Raw genomic sequence first — 21606 nt, 5'->3', positions numbered from 1 at the left:
CTGACCCGCTTGCCTTAAAGACACTGTATTATATAGTAAGGGCTGTGCTGGCGAGAGGGCATCCTGCTCTGAGTAGGTCCCATGGAGATGGATGGCAGCTCAGCAGCCATGGGTGAAAGATGCCCCTGGTGGATTTCACTCTGCTCTTTGCATGTCTTCTCTTTTAACCAGCATACTGCTGTGCTGCAGTTATCCCTACTGCAAGTTACTAACGTATCCATAGTAATGATACTGATAAGTGATATTTGAGTGGCCTCTTACCACTTAATGAAGAAACTTTATAAAGAGTAATAAGACCAAATAACAAATGCAAAACAAACAAACAAAAGATGTCAGCAGAAAATAATTGACGTGTGTGTATGTGTCTTAAAACAAGCCCCACATTCTACTCCTGTATCTTCTATTTTTCTCTATGATTTTTTTCTTGTTTGTATTTTGTGGTAGATCTTAAAGGTCAGAATAGTTATCTGTGAGCTCAGCGTGTTAGCCCTTGAGTATCTGTAATAGTGTTAGGAATTAGTTTGCTATTTGCTACTGAATGTCATTAATTGGTTATGTCTGATAAGCTTAAGGTACTGTTGAGTTCATTTGCCGTTAAAGGCCACCACTTTAAATATCAACTGTTAAAATCAAGGCACAAGTGCCTGGAGTGATAACTAAGTGATTAAGGACACAGCTGCTCTTGCCGAGGACCTGGGCTCAATTCCCAGCATCTACATGGCGGCTCACAACCATCTGGAACTCCAGTCACAGGGAATCCAGTGCCCTCTTCTGGCCTGCACAGCCACCAGGCACACATGTAGATGCATGTGTATGCACCCATACACATAGAAATAAAATAAAATGAAAACACAGGGCAGGGTGTGGAGGCACATGTCTGTAATCCCAGCTACTTAGGAAGATAAGTCCAATGGTTGCTTTGGCTCACCAGTTCAAGACCACTGCAGGCCAGACGAGTAAGAGTGCATCTCAGCACACATGAACAAACATATGTACTTACACACACACACACACACACACACACACACAGAGAGAGAGAGAGAGAGAGAGAGAGAGAGAGAGAGAGAGAGAGGGAAAGGGGGAGAGAGAGAGAGAGAGATATCAAAGAAGTCATGATTCTTCTTCTAGTGTTAGAACTAGTTATTTTTGCTTTCATTATCTATCTTTATGTGTGTGTGCACATGTGTGGGGTGTGTGTGTGTGTGTGTGTATGAATGAGGCCTGAGGGTAGGAATAGTCCTCTTCCACGCTGTTCATTAAGGTGGGAATAGTCCTCCTCTTCCACGCTGCTCATTAAGGTGGGAATAGTCCTCTTCCACGCTGCTCATTAAGGTGGGAATAGTCCTCTTCCACGCTGCTCATTAAGGTGGGAATAGTCCTCTTCCACGCTGCTCATTAAGGTGGGAATAGTCCTCCTCTTCCACGCTGTTCATTAGGGTGGGAATAGTCCTCCTCTTCCACGCTGCTCATTAAGGTGGGAATAGTCCTCCTCTTCCACGCAGTTCATTAAGGTGGGAATAGTCCTCCTCTTCCACGCAGTTCATTAAGGTGGGAATAGTCCTCCTCTTCCACGCAGTTCATTAAGGTGGGAATAGTCCTCCTCTTCCACGCTGCTCATTAAGGTGGGAATAGTCCTCCTCTTCCACACTGTTCATTAAGCAGGGTCGCAGCGTGGCTAGCCTTCTGCCACCTTGCTCTAGGTAGCCTTGCCCCCTCGTTCTGAGGCTTGAGTTACAGGTGGTCCCGGACACCTCCTCGTGCTTTCCGTGGGCTCTGGTCGTCATGCTCCAGGGCACCATCTCTACAGCTCCTTTTCTTCAGTTACACGCATTTGTGTATTATGTGTCCCGGCGTGTACATGGCGGTTGAGAACAAGTTCTGGGAGTCTACTCTCTGGTTCCACCATGTGGGCTGCAGCGATCAAGCTCAGGTCCTTGGCCTGGGCAGCATGCTGAGCCATCTCGTGGGCCCTAGCTGTTCTTTTATTTGTTGCACATTATTGATTGGCACAGGGGGCAGTTTCTTCTAGAATATGTTTAGTTATAGACCTAGATAGCCTTGGTAGTTGTTTCTGTGTTGGGTAAAGACCATGACCATGAAAGAATTTTACATCGCATCCAGAATTATATCAATATATTCCTGGAGTGTTTCCAAGGTACTATATCCAAGTAATAAAATATACAAATTATATTGCATTAGTGTTTCTGTATTTATTGCCTCAAAAAGGACAAGTCATCTGGGCATGATAACACAGGCTTATATATCCCAGCATTTAGGGGACTGAGACAGAACATCACTAGTTTAAAGCCAACCTGATACACATAGTGAGTTCCAGCCCAGTTTAGGCTAAGCCGTGTGACCTTCTCTCAAAAAAGTAAGAAACACCAGCCGTGGTGGCACACACCTTTAATTCCAAGCAGAGGCAGGCGGATCTCTGTGAGTTTGAGGCCAGCCTGGTCTACAGAGGGAGTCCCAAGAGAGCCAGGGCTGTTACACAGAAAAACCCTATTTTCAAAAACAAACAAAAGTAAGAAACATGAAACACCAGAAATATAGTAGTTGACTTCAACAGGAATGATTTGGGCTGGAGAGATGCCTCAGTCTGTGTAAAGATTATTGTGAGGCATGAGGACTTGAGTTCATTTCTCCAAAGTTTATGGGAAACCAAATGCAGTCGCCTGTGTGTGATCTCAGTGCTCCTACAGTGAGATGGGAGAGGAGATGGGAAAAACCTGACGTTCATGGGCCAGCTAGCCCTGATGTACAGCAGCAAACAAGAGACCCTTTCTAAATAAGGTGAGTGGTGACGACTGCACCCGAGGGTGTCCTCTGACCTCTGCACATACACTATGCCCCCCACCATATGCGTGCATATCAAGCATACACACATACATAAGGCAAAAAGTTATCTGAAATCCAGCAAGATGGCTCAGGGTTCAGATCCTTGCTGCGCCGAGCGTGATAACCTGAACTTGATCCCAGGACCCACATAGTGGAAGGAGAAAAGCGATTCCTACAAGTTGTCTTTTGATTTGCACAAGTGGATTGTGGTATGTGTATGCCCACAATCACACACACGTGTGCACACAAAAATGAGTAAGATGTATTGAAAAAGATTATTAAATTATTGATGTCTAAAAGACTATACCAAAATAACAATTCACATTAAGATTTTTATTTGAGGACTTCAGAACATATTGTACATTATATTTTATAATACTTTTTCAGAAAGGTTTGCATTTATTTTGATTACTCACAGTAAGTTTTAAAAGTTTGATACAGGAAAAAAGTGAAGCTATTTAAGTACAGTTAATTTGTTTAAAGTTTAAAAAAAGGATGAGAAAATAGAAATTGGGCTGTATCTTCCGTTCATTTCAAAGTACTTTATATGTATTTCTTTCAACATTGTTGTGAAATAAAGAAACTTAGAAACTTAGGCAAGAGAAAGTTGAATGGAACAGGTTGGCAGTATAGTTAAAGGGACTTTAACGCCTAGAAACAAGGATGTGGTCATTACTTTCAGAACACTTTCCAAATGCGCTTGGTCTTAATTCACCCTCCTCCTTCGGCTTTCCCAGATCGACCTCCGCTTCCTTTTCCACTCAGATTTGTGTCGTTTTTTTTCTCCCATCAAATATTGTTGGCTGTGTGTCCCAGCACTGCAGCGTGGTCTGTTTGTTGTGGGCTGCACCCTTTCCTGGCCAGCAGCTGACAGGTGTCAGTCACTGCTCATTAGGACTGGGACTCCACTCAGCTGCCCTGTCTGTGCTGCAGTTGGTCTGGCTTGGGCTTGCACAGATCTTGGGCATGTGTCACAGCTGGTGTGAGTTCACTGTGTGTCTATCCTGCTGCATCCAGAAGACACTGTTTTGTAGTCATCAAGCAACTCTGGCTCTTACACTCTTTCTGCCCAGCCTTTGGAAGAGGGGGCTCCCCCGTGGGATATATGCAACCCCTTTAGGCCTGCAAATTCTGTCATCTCTCTCTCTTTTTTTTTTCTGAGACAAGCTTTCTCTGTGTCGCCCTGGCTGTCCTGGACTCACTTTGTAGACCAGGCTGGCCTCGAACTCACAGCGATCTGCCTGCCTCTGCCTCCTGAGTGCTGGGATTAAAGACGTGCGCCACCACGCCTGGCAATTCTGTCATCTCGTATTTTCTGTATCTTGGCCAGTTTTCGGTCTGTTTTTAATCATCACTTACTACAAGCAAAAGCTTCTCTTCTGAGCAGGGCCTTAATTTGTAGACACGATGATAAGTCATTAGGAGTTGGCCTGATATTATTAGGTCCGTTTATCAGAAAAACAAAACAAAACCGGGTCAGAGGAATGGCTCGGTGGATAAAGGCGTCTACCACCAAGCTCATTCAGTTGGTTGTAATTCTTCCTTAACCTTTTGAGTGATAATGGTGACAGCTCTGAGTTATCGCGATTGAACTTTCACTTGTTGATGCTGTCATTAATCTAGTCAGACTTTAATAATAAGGGATGTCTCTCTCTCTCTCACACACACACACACACACACACACTTAAGCTGATAAATAAAAGCAAAATGTAAGTTACTTCACATGTGGTTGAATTAATTTCAGAGTTTATTGAGGTGATTGTTTCCAGGCTCCTTCTTGCTAATATGGGGGTCTAGTTTTTTGATTGATTAATTAATTAATTGTAGCTAGTGAGGGGAAATTGTCTTTCTCCTTAATTACTATAATATGATAAATTATATTATTATCAAGCATTAAACTCAGTGTGAATACCTGGAATCCCACTTGATCATAAAATATTTCTTTTCTGTAACTGCTGGAACTAAGGAATTTTGCATCATTCTGAGGAAATCTAATCTAGTTTTCTGTTTTGGAAATGTCTTTGTGTGGTCTTATTACGAGTAATACTGTCCCTCTTAAGTGACTTGGGACGTGTCCCTTTCTCTGTTTCCTGAGTTTGTGCGGGCTTAGTGTTGCTTCCTTCTTCAGTATGTAGAGTTTACCAGTGAATTCATCCAGCTCAGGGATTCTTTGTGCTAAGATTTTCCAGTTATAAAGTGTGGGTGTTCATAGATAAAGTGTGAAGTCCGAATATCCCTGGGCCAGTAGGTGGCTCACTACAGTCAGCTCAGCGAGAGGCACAAATCGTCCTTTGCCAGAGGAGCTGGAAAACCACCAGAGAGAATGTGATATGCTCAGGGCTCCAGTGAAGTTTTAGCCAGACTGCAAACCGTAAACATAGGTGGAGTGGGCGTCGCAGAGCCTCTTACGCAGTCCACTTACTGAAAGAGCTCTTGCTCTGATATTCCCTTCTTCCCCCAGTCCCTCAGATGAATCAGCCTTTTCTGGGCCTGTAGCTCCCTCCAAGTGGGGTCATCTTACCAACTTAACTCCATGGCTTCGTCCATGCCACGTTCTCCCTTTGCAGCTCGCTGCCTGCCACACGGCCTGTCCCTGTCACCTCCTCATGCTTTTGCTCGGTCTATCCTCTGTTTTAATAGTTTTTCTTGCTCTCCCAGGTAGGCGTTGTTCATTGGCATGCTGAGGGGCTGTGCTCACTCGCCCCTCCTCAGGGAGGGCTTTCCTGGTCTCTTAGCTCAGCTGGTCACCCTTGCTCTGGCTTCTTTGTTGTTTCCCTCAAAGCGCTAAGACGGTGTATAGTGCTTTGTTCTTTGTGTCTTTTCCCCGTCAGATCCTCCTTGAGCACAGGCTCATGAGGAGAGCTTAGTCTACCATAGCATGTTCGGATCTCCAGCCCCTGTTGTGTCATTAACACTTGAATACATAGTTGCTGTGTGGATCAGTAGTTATAAACAAGGCTCTTAATTTTGCTTTCATAAACATGAATACACATACCCTAGTATAGAAAACTTTTTATTTATTGAATTTATTGAATATTTCATATACATATACAAATATGAAATTAACATATAGGAAATATTCTTCATGTAACCAGTTATCTTTTACTTTGTAAAGTAAATTCCCTGTGAAATCCTTTTAAATTTTTAAGTTCTGGGACTGAGAGATAGCTTATGGTGAAGAGCACTTACGACATACCCATGAAGACCTGGATCCAGCCATGTGTGCTGGCACACGCCTTTAATCCCAGCACTTTGGAGGCAGAGGCAAGCAGATTGATCTGAGTTCAAGGCCAGCTTGGCCCAAAAAGTGAGTCCAGGACAGCCAAGATAACACAGAGAAACCCTGTCTCAAAAAACCAAAAACAAAACTACCTGGATTCAGATCCCAGCACCTGTAAGTCACATGTACCTGTGACCAGCACTGGAACATGGAGACAGGAGGGTCACCAAGCTTGCTGGAAAACCTGAGCCTGGTACCTCAGAGGAGTAGGACAGAGAGTGGTAGAGGAGGATGTCTGACAGCCTCCCCTGGCTCATATGTGCTCTAGCACATGCACACATATGTGCTTATACCACACACTCACACACACACACACACACACACACACACACACACACACACACACACACACTCACACATGGGGGGGGAGCTCTCTATGTACTGACAAGACCAGACTCAGAGGATATGTAGGTCACAGTCTCATAACTGTTTAATAGTACAGCTTTTACTAAGCACATTTCCTAACATTTTGGTGTTTGCCCCACACCTCACTGCCTTCCCTGTGAGCTGTTTCTTTAAATTTTTATATTTGTTGTAACAAGGAACCATCATGGCCTAATTTTACAGGGAGCTGAAAGACCAGTTGCTCTGAGAAGCACATCACTTGGCTTCTCGTGTTTTCGCTTTCAGACTGGAATGAAGCTGTGTTACATGAGGATGAGTGCCATTAAAGTGAAGTCCCTTTGTAAGGTTAAAAGCATTGTGAAATTGCACAGGGTTATTTCCAGTAACTTCAGAACCACTGTACAATGTGTGTCATACTAAAATAAGATTGACTGCAGTATTTAGTTGATAATTTTTTCTTCTATTGACCACGTAGCAAGTATGATTGAGAATATTCTCTATTCAGGCTACCTTAGATCTAACCATGCCTATGAATAAGGAAAGAATTGTTTTAATGCCTTTTCCCTGTTGCTTATTTTTCATATGACATCATAAGGTTATGTTTAGAGTTTTGATATTTTGAATTTAATTTTAAATTTTACTAGCCATGCCATTTGTACAGGATTGCTAAGGTAATGCATGTCTGAGGCTTTGTCAGCCCTTTCTGCATATATAGTAAGATTAGCAAAAGTAAATAGTAGGTCTGAGCCGGGCGTGGTGGCGCACGCCTTTAATCCCAGCACTCGGGAGGCAGACACAGGTGGATCGCTGTGAGTTCGAGGCCAGCCTGGTCTACAAAGAGAGTCCAGGACAGTCAAGGCTACACAGAGAAACCCTGTCTCACAAAAAAAAAAAAAAAAAAAAAAAAAAGTAGGTCTGTACATATGGTCTGCCATTGGAGGCCAGGCTCACAACCAGACGACAGGAAAAGTAAACACTAAAAAAGAGATTACACCAACAACCCTTTGTATATGCTGTGTGTGTGTACGCGCTCGCGCTGCGTCAGTACAAGGACTACAAGTGTAGCTGCATTTGTATGTGGGTGCTGGGGATGGGATTCAGCTTGCACAGCAGGCGCTTTCCCAGCTGAGCGTCTCCCAGCCCCCAGTTCTGTTCAACAGAAATTGAAATACTTTTAATGTTGGTATTATCTTAGTGAAGTAAAATTGCAACTCTATTAATGGACTGGGACCATTTAAAAATTATTATAATGTAGTGACCTTTGCAACAAAGCAGTGGTTTTATCGCAAAAGGTTTTAGTGGGGCGGGAGAGAAGGCTTGGGAATTAAGAGTGCACACTGCCCTTGCTGAGGAGGTCGCCCAGGTAGACGACAGTGAGAGGAGAGCCAGTGCCTCTGCAGCACCTGTGTTCAGGCACCTGCGCATGCACACACTTACAATAAAATAACGAAAATAAGTCTCTATGAAGTTTTCTGTATGGTTGCGTTGTAGCGTGTGTATTAAGTATCACGGAACTCACGTTACGTAATGGTCAGATATAGCATCTACAATTGAAATCATGGCATTTAAGGATTTTACCTTCCCTTTCTTGAGTACTTACGAACTCCATTACCTCATGCAGTTCTGCTGAGCTGGATGTGGATGTCATGTGCTGGGGGCTGCTGGCAGGGAAGGCACACTCACCCCTCTGCACAGCAAGCTTACGGCAGCCTTGCTCCTAAGTTCTATCTGCTGCTTGTTGTTGCGCACGTGCGAGCTACAGTGAACCAGTTTATGGGTACACATACATATTTTTTGTTGTGTGTGTGCATGTGTGAAATGCTTACAGAACGCATACTTGATAAAAACTGTTTATCATTGCTATGCCCACACACCAGACAGATAAGACTTTAAAGGCATCAACAGACTTAGTTTGGCTCATGATTTCAGAAATATCAGTTCACTGTGACAGAAGGGACATGGTGATAGATGTCCTCAGACAGCACTGTTGTGAAGTGAAAACCTGGGAAATACATTGAGGAGATTCTAGGGACTATCGGTAACCATGGGCTTTGAACTGTGCAATAACTGGCAGCTGGTGGCTTTTGTTTCATTATGTGTCTGTCCTTCCTTTCATGGGGCATCTCAGGGTTCCCTGTTACAGCTAATTTGTCTCAGGTGGTCCAGTTGTTTACAATATTGAAATAAATGGCAAAGCAGAGTGACTTGGTTTGCCAAGGATGACCCTGAGCTTCTGGTCTTCCTCCCTCTACCCCCAAGAACTAGGTTTATAGCTTTGTCTTTTCTTTTCTTTTCTTCCCCCTGCCTCCCCCCCCAAGGCAGGGTTTCTCTGTGTAGCCTTGGCTGTCCTGGAACTCTCTCTCTTGTAGACCAGGCTGACCTTGAACTCACAGAGATCTGCCTGCCTCTACCTCCCAAGTGCGGGTATTAAAGGCGTGCACCACCACCACTTGGCTGGCACGTGACTTTCTTAAACAAAAGACTTCAAATGGAGGTGCTGTTTCATAATGAGGGATTATAAAAATATGATTATAAATATGTGTGTATGTCCTGTGGAAAACTTACAAAGATTATAAGGATTATTTCAGTGCTAATTCTGATTGATATTTTATTAATGCAAGTGTCTGTTACTCATCTATTCGTTCATTTATTAAGCATTTAATGATTCTCTCCTGTGTGCTAGGTACTGTACTAAACTCTAGGGAATCAAAGATGCATCAGACTCAGTCTCTACCCCTGGGACTCCTGCTGCTTAGAGGAGTAGTAAACAAATCAGTACCCTCTGGGATAGTGGGGTTTCTAAAGCTTAAGTGAGAAATAAATGTGAAAACATTTTCTTCTCTATAGCACAACGGGTCTCAACCTTCCTAATGCTGTGACCCCTTAAAGTAGTTCCTCATTTTGTGGTGACCCCCCACCCATAAACTTATTTTGTTGCTACTTCAAACTACTTTGCTACCATTATGAATCATATAGTATCTGATACGTAGACAGTGTTCAGTGACCTCTGTGAAAGGGTTGTTCTACCACCAAAGGGGTCACGATGGCCCCCGGGTTGAGAGCCGCTGCTGTGCACACTGTCTCAACTATAGTAACTGTTACATTACCGAGCGAATTCATGTGAGGCCGTAATATTATAATGTGAAGAAGAATTGCTTTTCCCTGTACACACAGCTGTGTCTGGTAAGCTCCATAAGGATACAACTTTTGAGCTAGACGTTGAGCTATGTGAGTGGTTTATGTTAAGAGCTATGCAGTGAGAGAATAGGAGCTTAAATGCACTGTTGAAATAAAATTTTTAGCCAGGGGTTATAGTGGATGTCAACATGCTTTTGTTTTGATCCCAAGTGTGGGATGTGAAACAGACTTGTCCACAAGAAAGGGAACTAGCTCTTACGCGGGTGTGATCTTTGCCAGTTGATAAAAATCCTGGTATGGACCCTGAGAGGAGAGAAATAAAGCCCAAAAAGCAGAAAGAAGAAGAAGGAGAGAGAGAGAGAGAGAGAGAGAGAGAGAGAGAGAGAGAGAGAGAGAGAGAGAGAGAGAACGAACTATGCAGGTTGGAGAAAAAGCTACAGCTCCATGGCTTAGAGCACTCCCTGGCTCTTCCAGAGGACCATGTTCAGTTCCCAGCGCCAGGGATCTGATACCCTCTGGTGGCCTCCACAGGCACTGCGTGCGCACGCACACACACACATACACACACAAACACACTTTTACAATTTTAGAATAAAAGGAGATCCTACACTAAAGAGCAGCTAAGAAGCATCAAAATGCCTTGCTCTAGAGCAAACCTCTTTAGGCTCATACATTTGTAAGCTGCTTTCATTTAGAGTACTTCTTGTGAGCTTTATGGCATGAAAAGTCAGTAAGACGGGTTCAGACAACCACATGCTTGAACCTTGACATTACCATAGTTTGGGTGGAAGAAAAAAATATTTCTGGGGGCTGGAGAGATGGCTCAGAGCTTAAGAGCACTGTCTGCTCTTCCAAAGGTCCTGAGTTCAATTCCCAGCAACCACATGGTGGCTCACAACCATCTGTAATGTGGTCTGCTGCCGTCTTCTGGCCTGCAGGTGTACGTGCAGATGGAGCACTGTATACATAATTAATAAATAAATCTTTTAAAAAATATTTCTGGTTAGCTCTTATTCGATATGTTAGATTGGGAAGTGCTTCCTTCCTGCTGTGTAGAGTGCTGTGGCTCATCTGGTTTTCCGGGTTTGCAGTCCTGTTTGCTTCCTTGCTGGCTTTTGTTTGTTGGCCACAAGGTCTCATGTGTGCCAAGTGGGCCCTGAACTCCTTATCCAGCTGAAGATGACCATAAACTTCTGACCCTTCTGCCTTCACTTCCCAAGGGTCAGGTTACAGGGAATACCACTGCACCCAGCCGACACACCCTACCAGCTGAGCTACGTTCCAGCTTTCCGGGCCTTCAAAAACACTCAGATGACAGAAACTAAATGGAAACTGAAGCATTCCATTTCTCTTATAGTTAATCACACCCATTGACTCTAAATTCTTTATTTTACCTACTATAATGTTTGATCAAAATACTTTGAATTAAGCAAGGCATGGTGGCGCTCGCCTGCAATCCAAGCACTCCGGTGGCAGGGCAGGGCAGGGGGATCTCTTGAGTTCTCGGCTAGCCTGCTCTGTGCAGTGAATTCTAGGGCAACTAACTGGCTTTTCTTGTGTATGTGGTTTTTTTCAAGACAGGGTTTCTCTGTATAGCTTTGGTTGTCCTGGACTTCTGTGCTTTGTAGACCAGGCTGGCCTTGAACTCACATTGATCTGCCTGCCTCTGCCTCCCAAGAGCTGAGATTAAAGGCGTGGACTACCACACCTCGCTAAATTCTTTGTTTGTTTTGTTTTGGGTTTTTTGTTTTTGTTTTTGTTTTTCGAGACAGGGTTTCTCTGTGTAGCCTTGGCTGTCCTGGACTCACTTTGTAGACCAGGCTGGCCTCAAACTCACAGCGATCCACCGGCCTCTGCCTCCCAGGTGCTGGGATTAAAGGCCTGCGCCACCACGCCTGGTTCACCTGGCTAAATTCTTAATTGTAGGGTTTAGGCAAAGTATTTTTGGCCTTCTTATGGAACTCATCTTATAGAGTGAATAGTCATCCTGTTGTAAGGAAGTGGCTGGAGACATGCAAATACTTATTTCTGCGCTGCTCCGTGCCTGGCACCTGCCAGTCACTCTCTGATGTCAGGATGCCCTTTCCCCAGCTCCGCTCCCTGCGCGTCCTCCTGGAAGGGCTGGTTCTTCTTACGTGGTGTGGGGCGTTGGCTGCGTGCACACTGACCATCCAAGGTGTATTCTTTGTTCACATTCTTGGATTCTAAAGTTCCAGGAGCTGAGATTTGTTTCTTTTTAAAGGAAGGAACTCTGAGGCTTGAATACTACTACCTGAGGCATCAGAACTGTCTTGTCGGTTGTAATTCTTACCTTTGTGTGGATAATGGTGACAGCTCTGAGTTATCTGGACTGAGCTTTAACTTCTTGATGCTGTCACTAAGATTAGCCAGACTTTAATAATAATAAAGAAACACACACACACACATACACACACGCATGCACACACACATGCAGAAGATGTAAGCTGACAACAGCAAAATGTAAGTTACTTCACATGTGGCTAGATTAATTTCAGAGTTCAGGATTTTTCTCTAGATGCTCTAAAAAAAACCTTAATTCGTCTCTATACAGAAATGGTTGTAGAGTTTATACACTTAGAAAAATAAGAAATGCTTTTAAAAATGTTTAATAATTACAAATTTTTAAATTTTCTTTTTCCAGCTCTGACCGTCTGATAGAAGAAACAATAAGGTAGGAATAGTTTTCTTTTGCCTCTTTGCTGTTTGCACATTGACTAATCAGCTCACGCCAACCCTGTTGGCTGCAGTGAAGGTCAAGTCCTGCTCCCTAAGATGAGCCTTTCACTAGATGGACGTGCATGTCTCCTGTGGCCTCCTTTATAAGGGACAGTTCATCTTCTCAGGGACGGCTCCATGAGGTAGACACTGATCACTACATACCCTCTCCAAAACAAAGCAGAAATTAAGGAATTTGCCTGTGGCCCTGTGACTATTAACTAATATTCGGGACTGGGATTACCAAGTTGGAGTCCCTTGTCACTTTGGAGCCAGAGCATTTACACTGAATCACTGCTGAGACAGTGGGATGGCACAAAGGGTTTGCCTGCCACCCGATCTCACCTCCACATCCACAGGAGTGAACCAACTCCTCATAGCCATCCTCTGACCTCTGCACGCGCATTGTGACATGCAGAGGCTCATGCACACTAGCACACGCATGCACGGATGTGCACAGACGCACTCATACATACTAGGTAAATTAATTTTATAAGTAGGTAATTATGTTTAGTTCATAACAGTGGTAAGAAATCTGAAGTGCCAGTAAGTATATCAATGATTTATTGTTTTTTAAAGCATTATATATTATATGAAACATTTTCTCTCTTAAGTATTTGAAACTTGAAGTAATAGCCTCCATTTCACTGAGCTCAGCTCCCGATGATGGGATGAGCTAGGAAAGTATGTCTGGATAGGCTTTATGTGGTGCTGGAAATCATGCATATTCAACAAGGTAATAACTTAATGTAACATCCATTCTCCAAGGAATACAAAGTGCTTTGTGGAAATTATTTTTTAATACCTATCCACTTGTGAGTCCAAGCGCACACGAGACAATGATGGTTAGTGCCCCGTACAGCAAACAGAGGCCTATATGGTTGGCTCAGAGATTGTCCTTACTACAGGTTTGAGGCAAAGCAGTTCTCTGCTGCCAGTTCAAGTGTTTCTTTTTCCTCTTCTTGAAGCATTGCTATGGCAACAAAGGAAAATATGACTTCACAGAGAGGAATGCTCAAGTCAATTCACAGCAAAATGAACACTTTGGCCAGTATCCTTTTTGAAATCTGTTGGTGGAATGAAGGGTTTATTTTGTTTTGTTTTGTGTTTTATGGGGTGGGAAGCAGGTCACTAGCATTGGTAGCAGTAGTGTGCCCCGTAGGAGTTGCATCATGGGAGAACCTCCTTACTTCATGATAACTCATGTTTAGCACCATTTCTAGAGGATAGCACACCAGAGATTTAATTACAGAGATTTAGATTTGTAAAATTATCCACAAAATTATACTCTTTTTATTTATTATTATGTATTACCATGCTCTGCTGCATATACACCTGCAGGCCAGAAGAGGGCATCAGATCACATTATAGATGGTTGTGAGCCACCATGTCGTTGCTGGGATAGCCACCACTGAGCTATCTCTCCAGCCTTACAAAACTATTTTTTAAAAGCTCTGGCTCCACGTTATTCCTCCCTGATTGTGTTGTGTACCACCCTCACACTGGTTTAATTTGCCACTTGGGAGGACAGGCCAGGTGCAGGAGGGTGGAAGGGAACGGGCACACTGTACATGGGCGCTGTGCCTGTTGGTAGGATGTGGGGACTGCACAAGCCAAGGTCAATGGAGTCTCTGCTTGTTAGTTGTGACCTCTACTTTTTAAATCTTTAGCTTCTCAACTTCAAATAGGACTGCCTCAGATAAGCTCAGGGGTGGGGCTTCTTGACAGATGACCATGAGGAAGGACTCATGATTTTCAACCAGGTCCACAGTAATTTAAGGGCACTTTTATCCTACTATCTGTTTGCCTAAGAAAAAGGATGTCCCCGGTATTGCTTGGTGTTTCCAATCCTTTGCCAATTTTCTTTTTAGTCTAGTATAAAACCAGTCATCCCAAGTCACTCCTAGCTCACCCGCTGGTGTGCGGTTTACACAGCACGGCTCTGTTCATCTCTCATTCTTTCAGTCCCAAAAAAGGGAGAAAGTAGGAACTTCATCATTTTGCACTTAGAGAACCAGGCTCTGAAAGAGGACTGGCCCAGACCCACCAGGAGCCTGTGTGTGGCAAGTGGAGATTCATGTTGGACATTCCCATGGTGTTTCTCTCTGTGTGTGCATGGCATGTTTCTGTGGCACACATGTGGAGGCCAGAGGGCAACCTCAGGTGCCAGCCCTCATCTTCCACCTAATTTGTTTGTTCTTTTTGTTTTTGGTTGGTTGGTTGGTTGGTTTTTGAGACAGGGTCTCTGTGTAGCCTTGGCTACCCTGGAACTCTGTAGACCAGGTTGGCCTTGAACTCATAGATCCCTGCCTGCCTCTGCCTCCCAAGTGCTGGGATTGAAGTGCTAGCTTTCCACCTAGTTGGAGACACGGTTTCTATTGTCGCGTTGCTTACACCAGGCCGGCTGCGTTCAGTTTCTAGGGATTCTCCTCCCCTCTGCCCACAGCAGCACCAGGGTTGCAGGTGCTTGCGCTGTGCACTGACACCCATGTGAGTCCTGAGGACTCAGTTCCTCATACTTTCATCCCCAGCACCCAGTGTATTTTCCATGAAATCAAATCACACTACACCATACCCCTCCCACCCCTCCCGCCCCCTCCCACCCCTCCCACCCCCTCCCACCCCCGTCATGTCTCTCTCTGTTGCCCAGTGTGCGTTTAAATGTCCAGGACTCACATAAAGGTCAATGCGTGGTGTGAGATACCTGCCGCACAGACATAGGACGGGGCTGCATTGTACCAGTGTGACCATCAGCAGGGCTCTGCCGTTCCCCAGTGTCTCCGCCCTCTCATCACAGGGCTTTTTTTCTCTGAGTGAGCCTGGCTCTCAGGCGGGACCTCTCTTCATGATGACACAGCTTGAAGGCCATAGAGAAGGCATAAACTTTCTAACAGCTGTCACCAGATCCGCAGCCTAAACCAGTGCCCATTCCTAGCCTAGCTACTGGCCAAGGGAGGGACTGTTTGACCGAGTATAAGTGCTTCTCTCTGCAGAGCCTGAGTTCAGCCTCGCCCCTGAACTGGACTATTAGAACCCAGAGAGGCGTAGTCCCCAGAGACAACCGAAGCAAAAATGTGCACACACGCGTGCACACACGCACACACGTTCATGCACACTCACGTGTAATAGAAGATAGTTTAATTGGAGTTAAGGTAAACTGCCTGGTGTGGGTTGTGGAAGCAGAACTTAAGCCTTCCAACAGAGCAGCAGACACTCTTAACCTCTGAGCTGTGAGAGGGAAAGTATCACCTCAGGACCCCAAGACCAAGTTCTCAAACCAAAGGACATGTATTTGCCCCAAAGGGACAGAGGGCAGGGAGGAAGAGACAGACAGGAGACAGAGGACAAGGGAGAGGGCCCGGGGATACTCGTCCTGAGGACAGATGAAGGACGCCTCTAGGCAGGAGACAGACATGGCACATAGGGAAACGCAGTTTATAAAGGTAGAAGGGAAAGCCTGTGTTCGCACAGGCGTGTTAATTAGGGGAGCCGCAGGGGTCTTTGATTGCTGGACGGAAATACGTTAATAGCTGGACATTGGAGGTCAGCCTCAGGAGGAGGAAGTGGCTGGACCTCAGTGGCTAGCTTCAGGAATGTAGCCTGACAAGACAGAGGGAAGGGTGGAGAAGGACAGGCCTGCCAGAGCTGTGCTCGAGCTGGCCAGGGTCGCTTCAGGCCGTGTATCAGCCCCCGGTGCTAAATGTTTATATCACCAAAGGCTTTGTTTATCCCTGCACTGGACAAGGAAAAGTGAAGAGTTTTCTCTGCAGAAGTTTTTACTTATAAAAGGTTTGTCAATTTTTTACTTGTGTCCTGACCCTGTTTCTCTGTCAGTTGTCTTTTTTTTTTCCATTCAGAAATATACTAATGCCAGTTCTGTGTACTAGACATTGTATTCTAGACATTGAAGAAATTCTACAGTCCTGCTCACACAATATTACAATCTGTGGTACATGAGCAAATATGTCCCTTGAAGAGTCATGGGGGAATACACTGACGCTTGACAAGGAGGGCGCTGCACAGTCATTGGTCTTTTGAACTTGATGTAATGTCTTATCAACAGAAACACGGAACAGTGCAGCCGCTGTGGTCTACACATGCAGAGTGTGTGGGAATGACTTGACATACTAACTAAAATATGGGTGGAATGCTATCAAAGTCCAAATTGAAATTGCCTAGTATCTTTCTGCCTGCCTGCCTGCCCCCCCCTCATGTTTTTTTTTGTTTTGTTTGTTTGTTTGTTTTGAGACAGCTTTTCTCTGTGTAGCCTTGGCTGTTGTGGAGCTATAACTCTGTAGACCTGGCTGGCCTTGAACTCACAGAGATCCACCTGCCTCTGCTTCCATCTCTCATGTTCTCCAAATAGAGGAGCCTTTAGCCCATATTCCTGCTATAGTGTGCTTACCACTGCAAAGTAAACCTAAAACTTTAAATTATTCAGTAGTGCCCCATTACCTGAGTCCTAAGATTCCTTCCTGAGGCACAGAGAAGCAGGTTGCCTTCAGAACTCCTGCCTCTGAGCGGGGGCTACAGACAGGAAAGGGGGAAGTGGGAGGGCCTGGGCCACTCCCTGCCTTGCAAAGCCCACTCCTGCTCAAGCTCACAAGCCTGGTGGGTTCTGGCGGCTGTCTTCTCTCCACTGTTCCTTCTCGTGCACTCTACATGCCCCGGGTGGGTTGAGTTCACCCCAGTTTAGGAATTTGCATTGCTCCTCTCTTCCCCACGCTTTCTCGGCACTTGCTGTTTGTGATTTCTGTGACTTTTCATTAAAGAGGCTTCTCTCAAATACGACCTTAACCAAGGTTTCCCAAAGACCGCTTTCCCGCTGTCAACAACCTGATACAAAGGATCAACCTTAGGAAGCGGCGCGACTCGCTCATCCTCGGAGGCGTCATTGGCATCTGTACCATCCTGCTGCTGCTGTATGCATTCCACTGAAGGGCGGCCCAGGACTCTGCCACCACCTCCAGCCCTGACCTGGAGCGGGGAACCCAGGAAGGAGAGCGCCTGTCCCGGCCGTGAGCCTGCCAGCCAGATGATTCTAAACTGCCCGTGGCTCTGACCTGGTCGGACTGAGCAGAAGCCACGGTTTTCCTGTGCTATCTTTTCTAATACACAATACTCTGTTTTTAATTTTAAAAACAACAACAGAAGGCTTCAGCTGCTTGTGTCTCCCTAGGAGGTAAGCAAGCAGAAGCCGGGAGCCTGGGTCTCAGTGACCGGCAGCCTGATGACCAGCGGGCCTCCCAGCTGCACTGCTCACAGCACCAGGCTCTCTACATCCAAAGATGGCTCGCTTTCAGCCACGAGACTGGATGTAAATAAAAATTATTCTTGTCCTTTCATTTAACACTTGTGATGAGAAATCAGCTGTCATATGCTGATACTCTGTAATCTGTGTCCCTAACTTTTGGCAGTCAAGAAAACTTCCATTTCCCACCAATTCAGTAAGAAGTTGATAGGCCAGCTTCATGTTTGAGGTTGTCTGAAATGGAGAGCACTGGAGAACAGGTGTGTCTTTTCTGTTTGAGTTGTGAGCCCTGGGTCAGCTGTGTGGCTGCAGGCACGGCAGAATGGCGGGCCTTGCGAACGGAGCTGGTCCTTGCTTTATTATTTCTTCCATTGGGTTAATATTTGCTTCTACATGATAAAAATCGCACTTCCACTCTGACAAATAGCCAGTGTCTGTCACTGGTCCCTCATCATGGGAAGGTTAGTACTAGCAAGTGAGGGAGGGGACTGGTTCTCAGTGAGGTCCACTCAGGAGCCACATGAGAAGTCATTGAAGGTGGCCCTCCAGGTCATTCTGCTTGTCAGTGCTAAGCAGCTTGGGGCAGACGATTAAGAACTGCAGCCTGATGGCCCAGGAGCTCTGCCCGTGCAGAGCTAGTCATTGCTCCTCTGCTAGGTTCCTCCCCACTCCAGGCCACGGTGTCACTATCGTGGGCACCTATGACGTCTCCCTGGACAGTGACAGAGTTGTAATGCTTTTCAAAGTGAGCCATTTCTCAGCATCTGTACATTGATAACTTGTCTCACTAAACTAGCAGATACTTTAAGGACCTCCAGCATCTGTGCCCACCCCCTTTGGAGTGTCCTCTGGCACGTTGTCCATGGGCAGTGAGAGGGTATTATGGTGTAGCTCTTCACCATGCCATGGTGTGAGCAGATAGTGCCAGTGAGCAGTGCTCGTGGATAGACTGACACCCAGCCTGGGACTGACTGAGAGGTTTGTCAATCTGGTGTTAAGGTGTTAGTATGTTCTGGGTATGAAAGGTATTTGATATATTTTTCTTAATTATGGGGTTTATTTTTCTAAATATGGGTTAATCTGCTTCTTGACTGGGCATACCCTTAAAAGGAAATTAAATTTCCCCCTGTGGACCTTAAGAATCAGGGACTTCGGTTTGTTAGATTCTCTTGGGAGAACAGAACTTCTCTTCCCTGACACTTTATTACCTTTGATTTTTTTTCAAAGGCCTTGATTGGCGCTTGTGCCTCAGCCAGACTTTATGGGACTTTGGTTGTTAAATAGTGGGCATATATAAAATCTGAAGTATCATAAATAAAGTTATTTATTTAAATATACCACCAGTCTTTTCTACTGGTTTGACTACTTGTTTCATTCACGAAAGCTGATGAGTGATCGTAAGCTAGGATGTGGCCTGTTCACTGCCGGAGGCCACAGCACAAAGGCAGATGGGCTGCGTCCAGAGGCTGGACTCAGATGAACAGGTAGAATTATGATGCTTTTTTTTTCTTTTTGAAAGTAAACCAGTTCTTTCAAGCTGTATATGCTGGAGTGAGGAGTCTGACTAACCTCCAGTGTGGTGCCACAGAGGGAGGGCGGTGCCTCCCCTTCCGGTCCCGCCCTGTATAGGACCCTGTGATTGTCAATCGGAACTTCTTTCTGATGACATTCAACTTTTTTCAAATTTGTTTCTCCCATTTTGAGCTATCCTTACACACCTAGTTTTCAGGTTTAAGAGTTGGCAGTTAAGAATTTCTGGTCAGAACCTGTAGTGAGGGTTTTTTGATTTGTGCTCCCAATGAAATGTGTCTTAGGAAATATTTTTTCCCTTAGCCATTGTTTTTTACAGAACATCTTCAAAAAATATTGTTAATAACCATTCCACCACCACCACCATCCCCACTTCATTAAAAGGTATGAAAAATGGAAACAGCGGGTAATTCCAAAGTTTTGTCTTGAGAGCATCTCACTGTTTATCCCTGGCCGGCCCTGAGCTCCTGCCTCAGCCCCCTGAAAACTGTGGACTGCTACCTGTGCAGACCACCGAGCCTGGCTCCAAGCAGCAATGTCCACCATCTGTCCTTGGTGCAGCAGGGACTTAGTAGATGTGCAAGTCATTGTCCCTGACTCTACAAGTGTGGTCGGTGGGTCACCTGGCTGGCAGCTGTTCTGTGACGATGCCAAAGGATCCACTGTCGCCTACACTGGCCTGGCCACCTTTTGTTTTTCCCTTCTCCTTGATACCAACATTTACTTTTCGCTTCTCCCTGGTACTCAGATCAGATGTGGGATCTTACAAGATGCGGACAGGTGGTGAAGAGCCGCTCTGGAGGACACTTTTGTACCTGGGACCAGATGTTACCTGAGTGCGTGCTTCCACGTTGGCTGTGGATGTGTGAGTGGAAAGCATGCTCGCTGGTCTCCTGACAGTGACCATGGGTCCTGTGGAGGTGAGGCACCCTGACCTTCACACCCACCGTTACTGTCGTGTCTCATTGCTGATGATCTCAGCCTGAGGGAGTGGCTTCCGAGGTCAAGTGTCTTTTTTCATTGTCTACATATGGCTCTTGGAAATTCATTGAATTTTCGACTTGTTATATTAAGTTGTTGGGACAAATGACCATGCCCAAGTCATCTGTGGCAAATGTGATAGAGCAAACATACCTACTCAAATGAACGAATGTACACCATGCTCCTTTTACAGTAGGAGTCATTATTTGGTCTGGTCTCCAAAAAGACGTAAACTTTCCCACTGTGGTCTCAAACTCTTTGGTTCCTTTGTGTGCCCACGTGCCCCTTTCTCCGGGGTGATCTGGGATAGCAGCAAGGTCTAAGCATGAGAAGCTGGGGAGGCTGAGCCATGTCTTAAAGGGTGTGTGTGTGTGTGTGTGTGTGTGTGTGTGTGTGTGTGTGTGTGTGTGTGTGTCTCTCTCTCTCTCTCTCATATCAGATCTAAAATTGTAGTACCAAAATATTTGTACCACATTCTAGTAGCTTTTAGAGATGGGGGGGAGAATCAGTTCTGATCATACTTTATTCAGATGGGAGACAATTCCTCATGACAAATGCCAATTACAGATTTTTTTTAAATCAATTTTCCAAATGCACTTTCTAATTTTTTGCTTTTAAAATAGCTTCTTGGAACCAATATTATCGTATTTGTACTTAATTTTGTTCTCATCTAAATGTGCATTTTCTGACTGTATAGAAGAAACTTTGTTATATAATTTAATAAATTAAGTATCTAAATAGTCATGCCTGTGGTTACCTGTACTGGCGATATAACCTTGAGCCTTCTGGGATTGTGATGTCACTGCTACAGAGACCTCTCAGGATGCTCCAAGCCTTTGTAAGAACAGATGGGCAATGTTTGGGCTCAAGAATAAAGGAGAGGGGCTGAAGAAATGGCTCTGCTCTTCCAGAGAACCTGGGTTCAATTCCCAGCACCCACATGGCAGCTCAAAACTGTGTCATGCCCTCTTCTGGCCTCTGGGTAACAGGCATACTCTTGGTGCAGACGTACATGCAGGTAAAGAACCCATACTTTTTTTTTTAAGATGTATTTGTTTATTATGTATACAATTCTGCCTGTGTGTGTGCCTGTCTGCCAGAAGGGGGTGCTAGACCTCATTGTAGATGGTTGTGAGCCACCACGTGGTTGCTGGGAATTGACCTCAGGACCCCTGGAAGAGCAGTCAGTGCTCTTAACCTCTGAGCCGTCTCTCCAGCCCCCATACACTTTTTAAAAAATAAGTGAGAATATCATAAAATGTCAGGGGTTATGATGAAAGTCTAAAATGTGTATTAGAGTCAGAAACTATGTCCTCATCCTACTTAAATGGCTTTTTGAACTTGATTCTTCAGAAAATGGAGCAAGGCGGTGGTGGCGCACGCCTTTAATCCCAGCACTTGGGAGGCAGAGGCAGTCAGATCTCTGTGAGTTCGAGGCCAGCCTGGTCTACAAAGCGAGTCCAGGACAGTCAAGGCTACACAGAGAGACCCTGTCTCGAAAAGA

The 21606-nt window shown here is 45.1% G+C and overlaps 1 protein-coding gene across 5 annotated transcripts in view; it reads left to right on the top strand.

Annotated features, from left to right (window-relative positions):
• The window catches only part of GOSR1 (golgi SNAP receptor complex member 1), a 32621-nt gene extending 11778 nt beyond the window's left edge, over positions 1-20843 (top strand). For 3 of the 5 annotated variants that reach the window (XM_084748961.1, XM_084748960.1, XM_084748964.1), the window contains exons 7-9: positions 12267-12296; positions 13309-13391; positions 17154-18928. In XM_084748961.1, coding sequence (XP_084605087.1) covers positions 12267-12296; positions 13309-13391; positions 17154-17278 — 238 coding nt within the window. In that variant the 3' untranslated portion in view covers positions 17279-18928. Of the gene's footprint in view, positions 1-12266; positions 12297-13308; positions 13392-17153; positions 18929-19440 lie in introns of those variants that run through there. The other 2 variants (XM_084748963.1, XM_084748962.1) reach the window with 2 other exon arrangements.
• Positions 20844-21606: the final 763 nt, after the last annotated feature.

The sequence above is a fragment of the Acomys minous genome, assembly GCF_964271855.1.
Source record: "Acomys minous genome assembly, chromosome: 12".
NCBI lineage: Eukaryota > Metazoa > Chordata > Mammalia > Rodentia > Muridae > Acomys > Acomys minous.
Note: the sequence above shows the minus strand (reverse complement) of the source record. Positions and strands in the feature narration are given on the sequence as shown.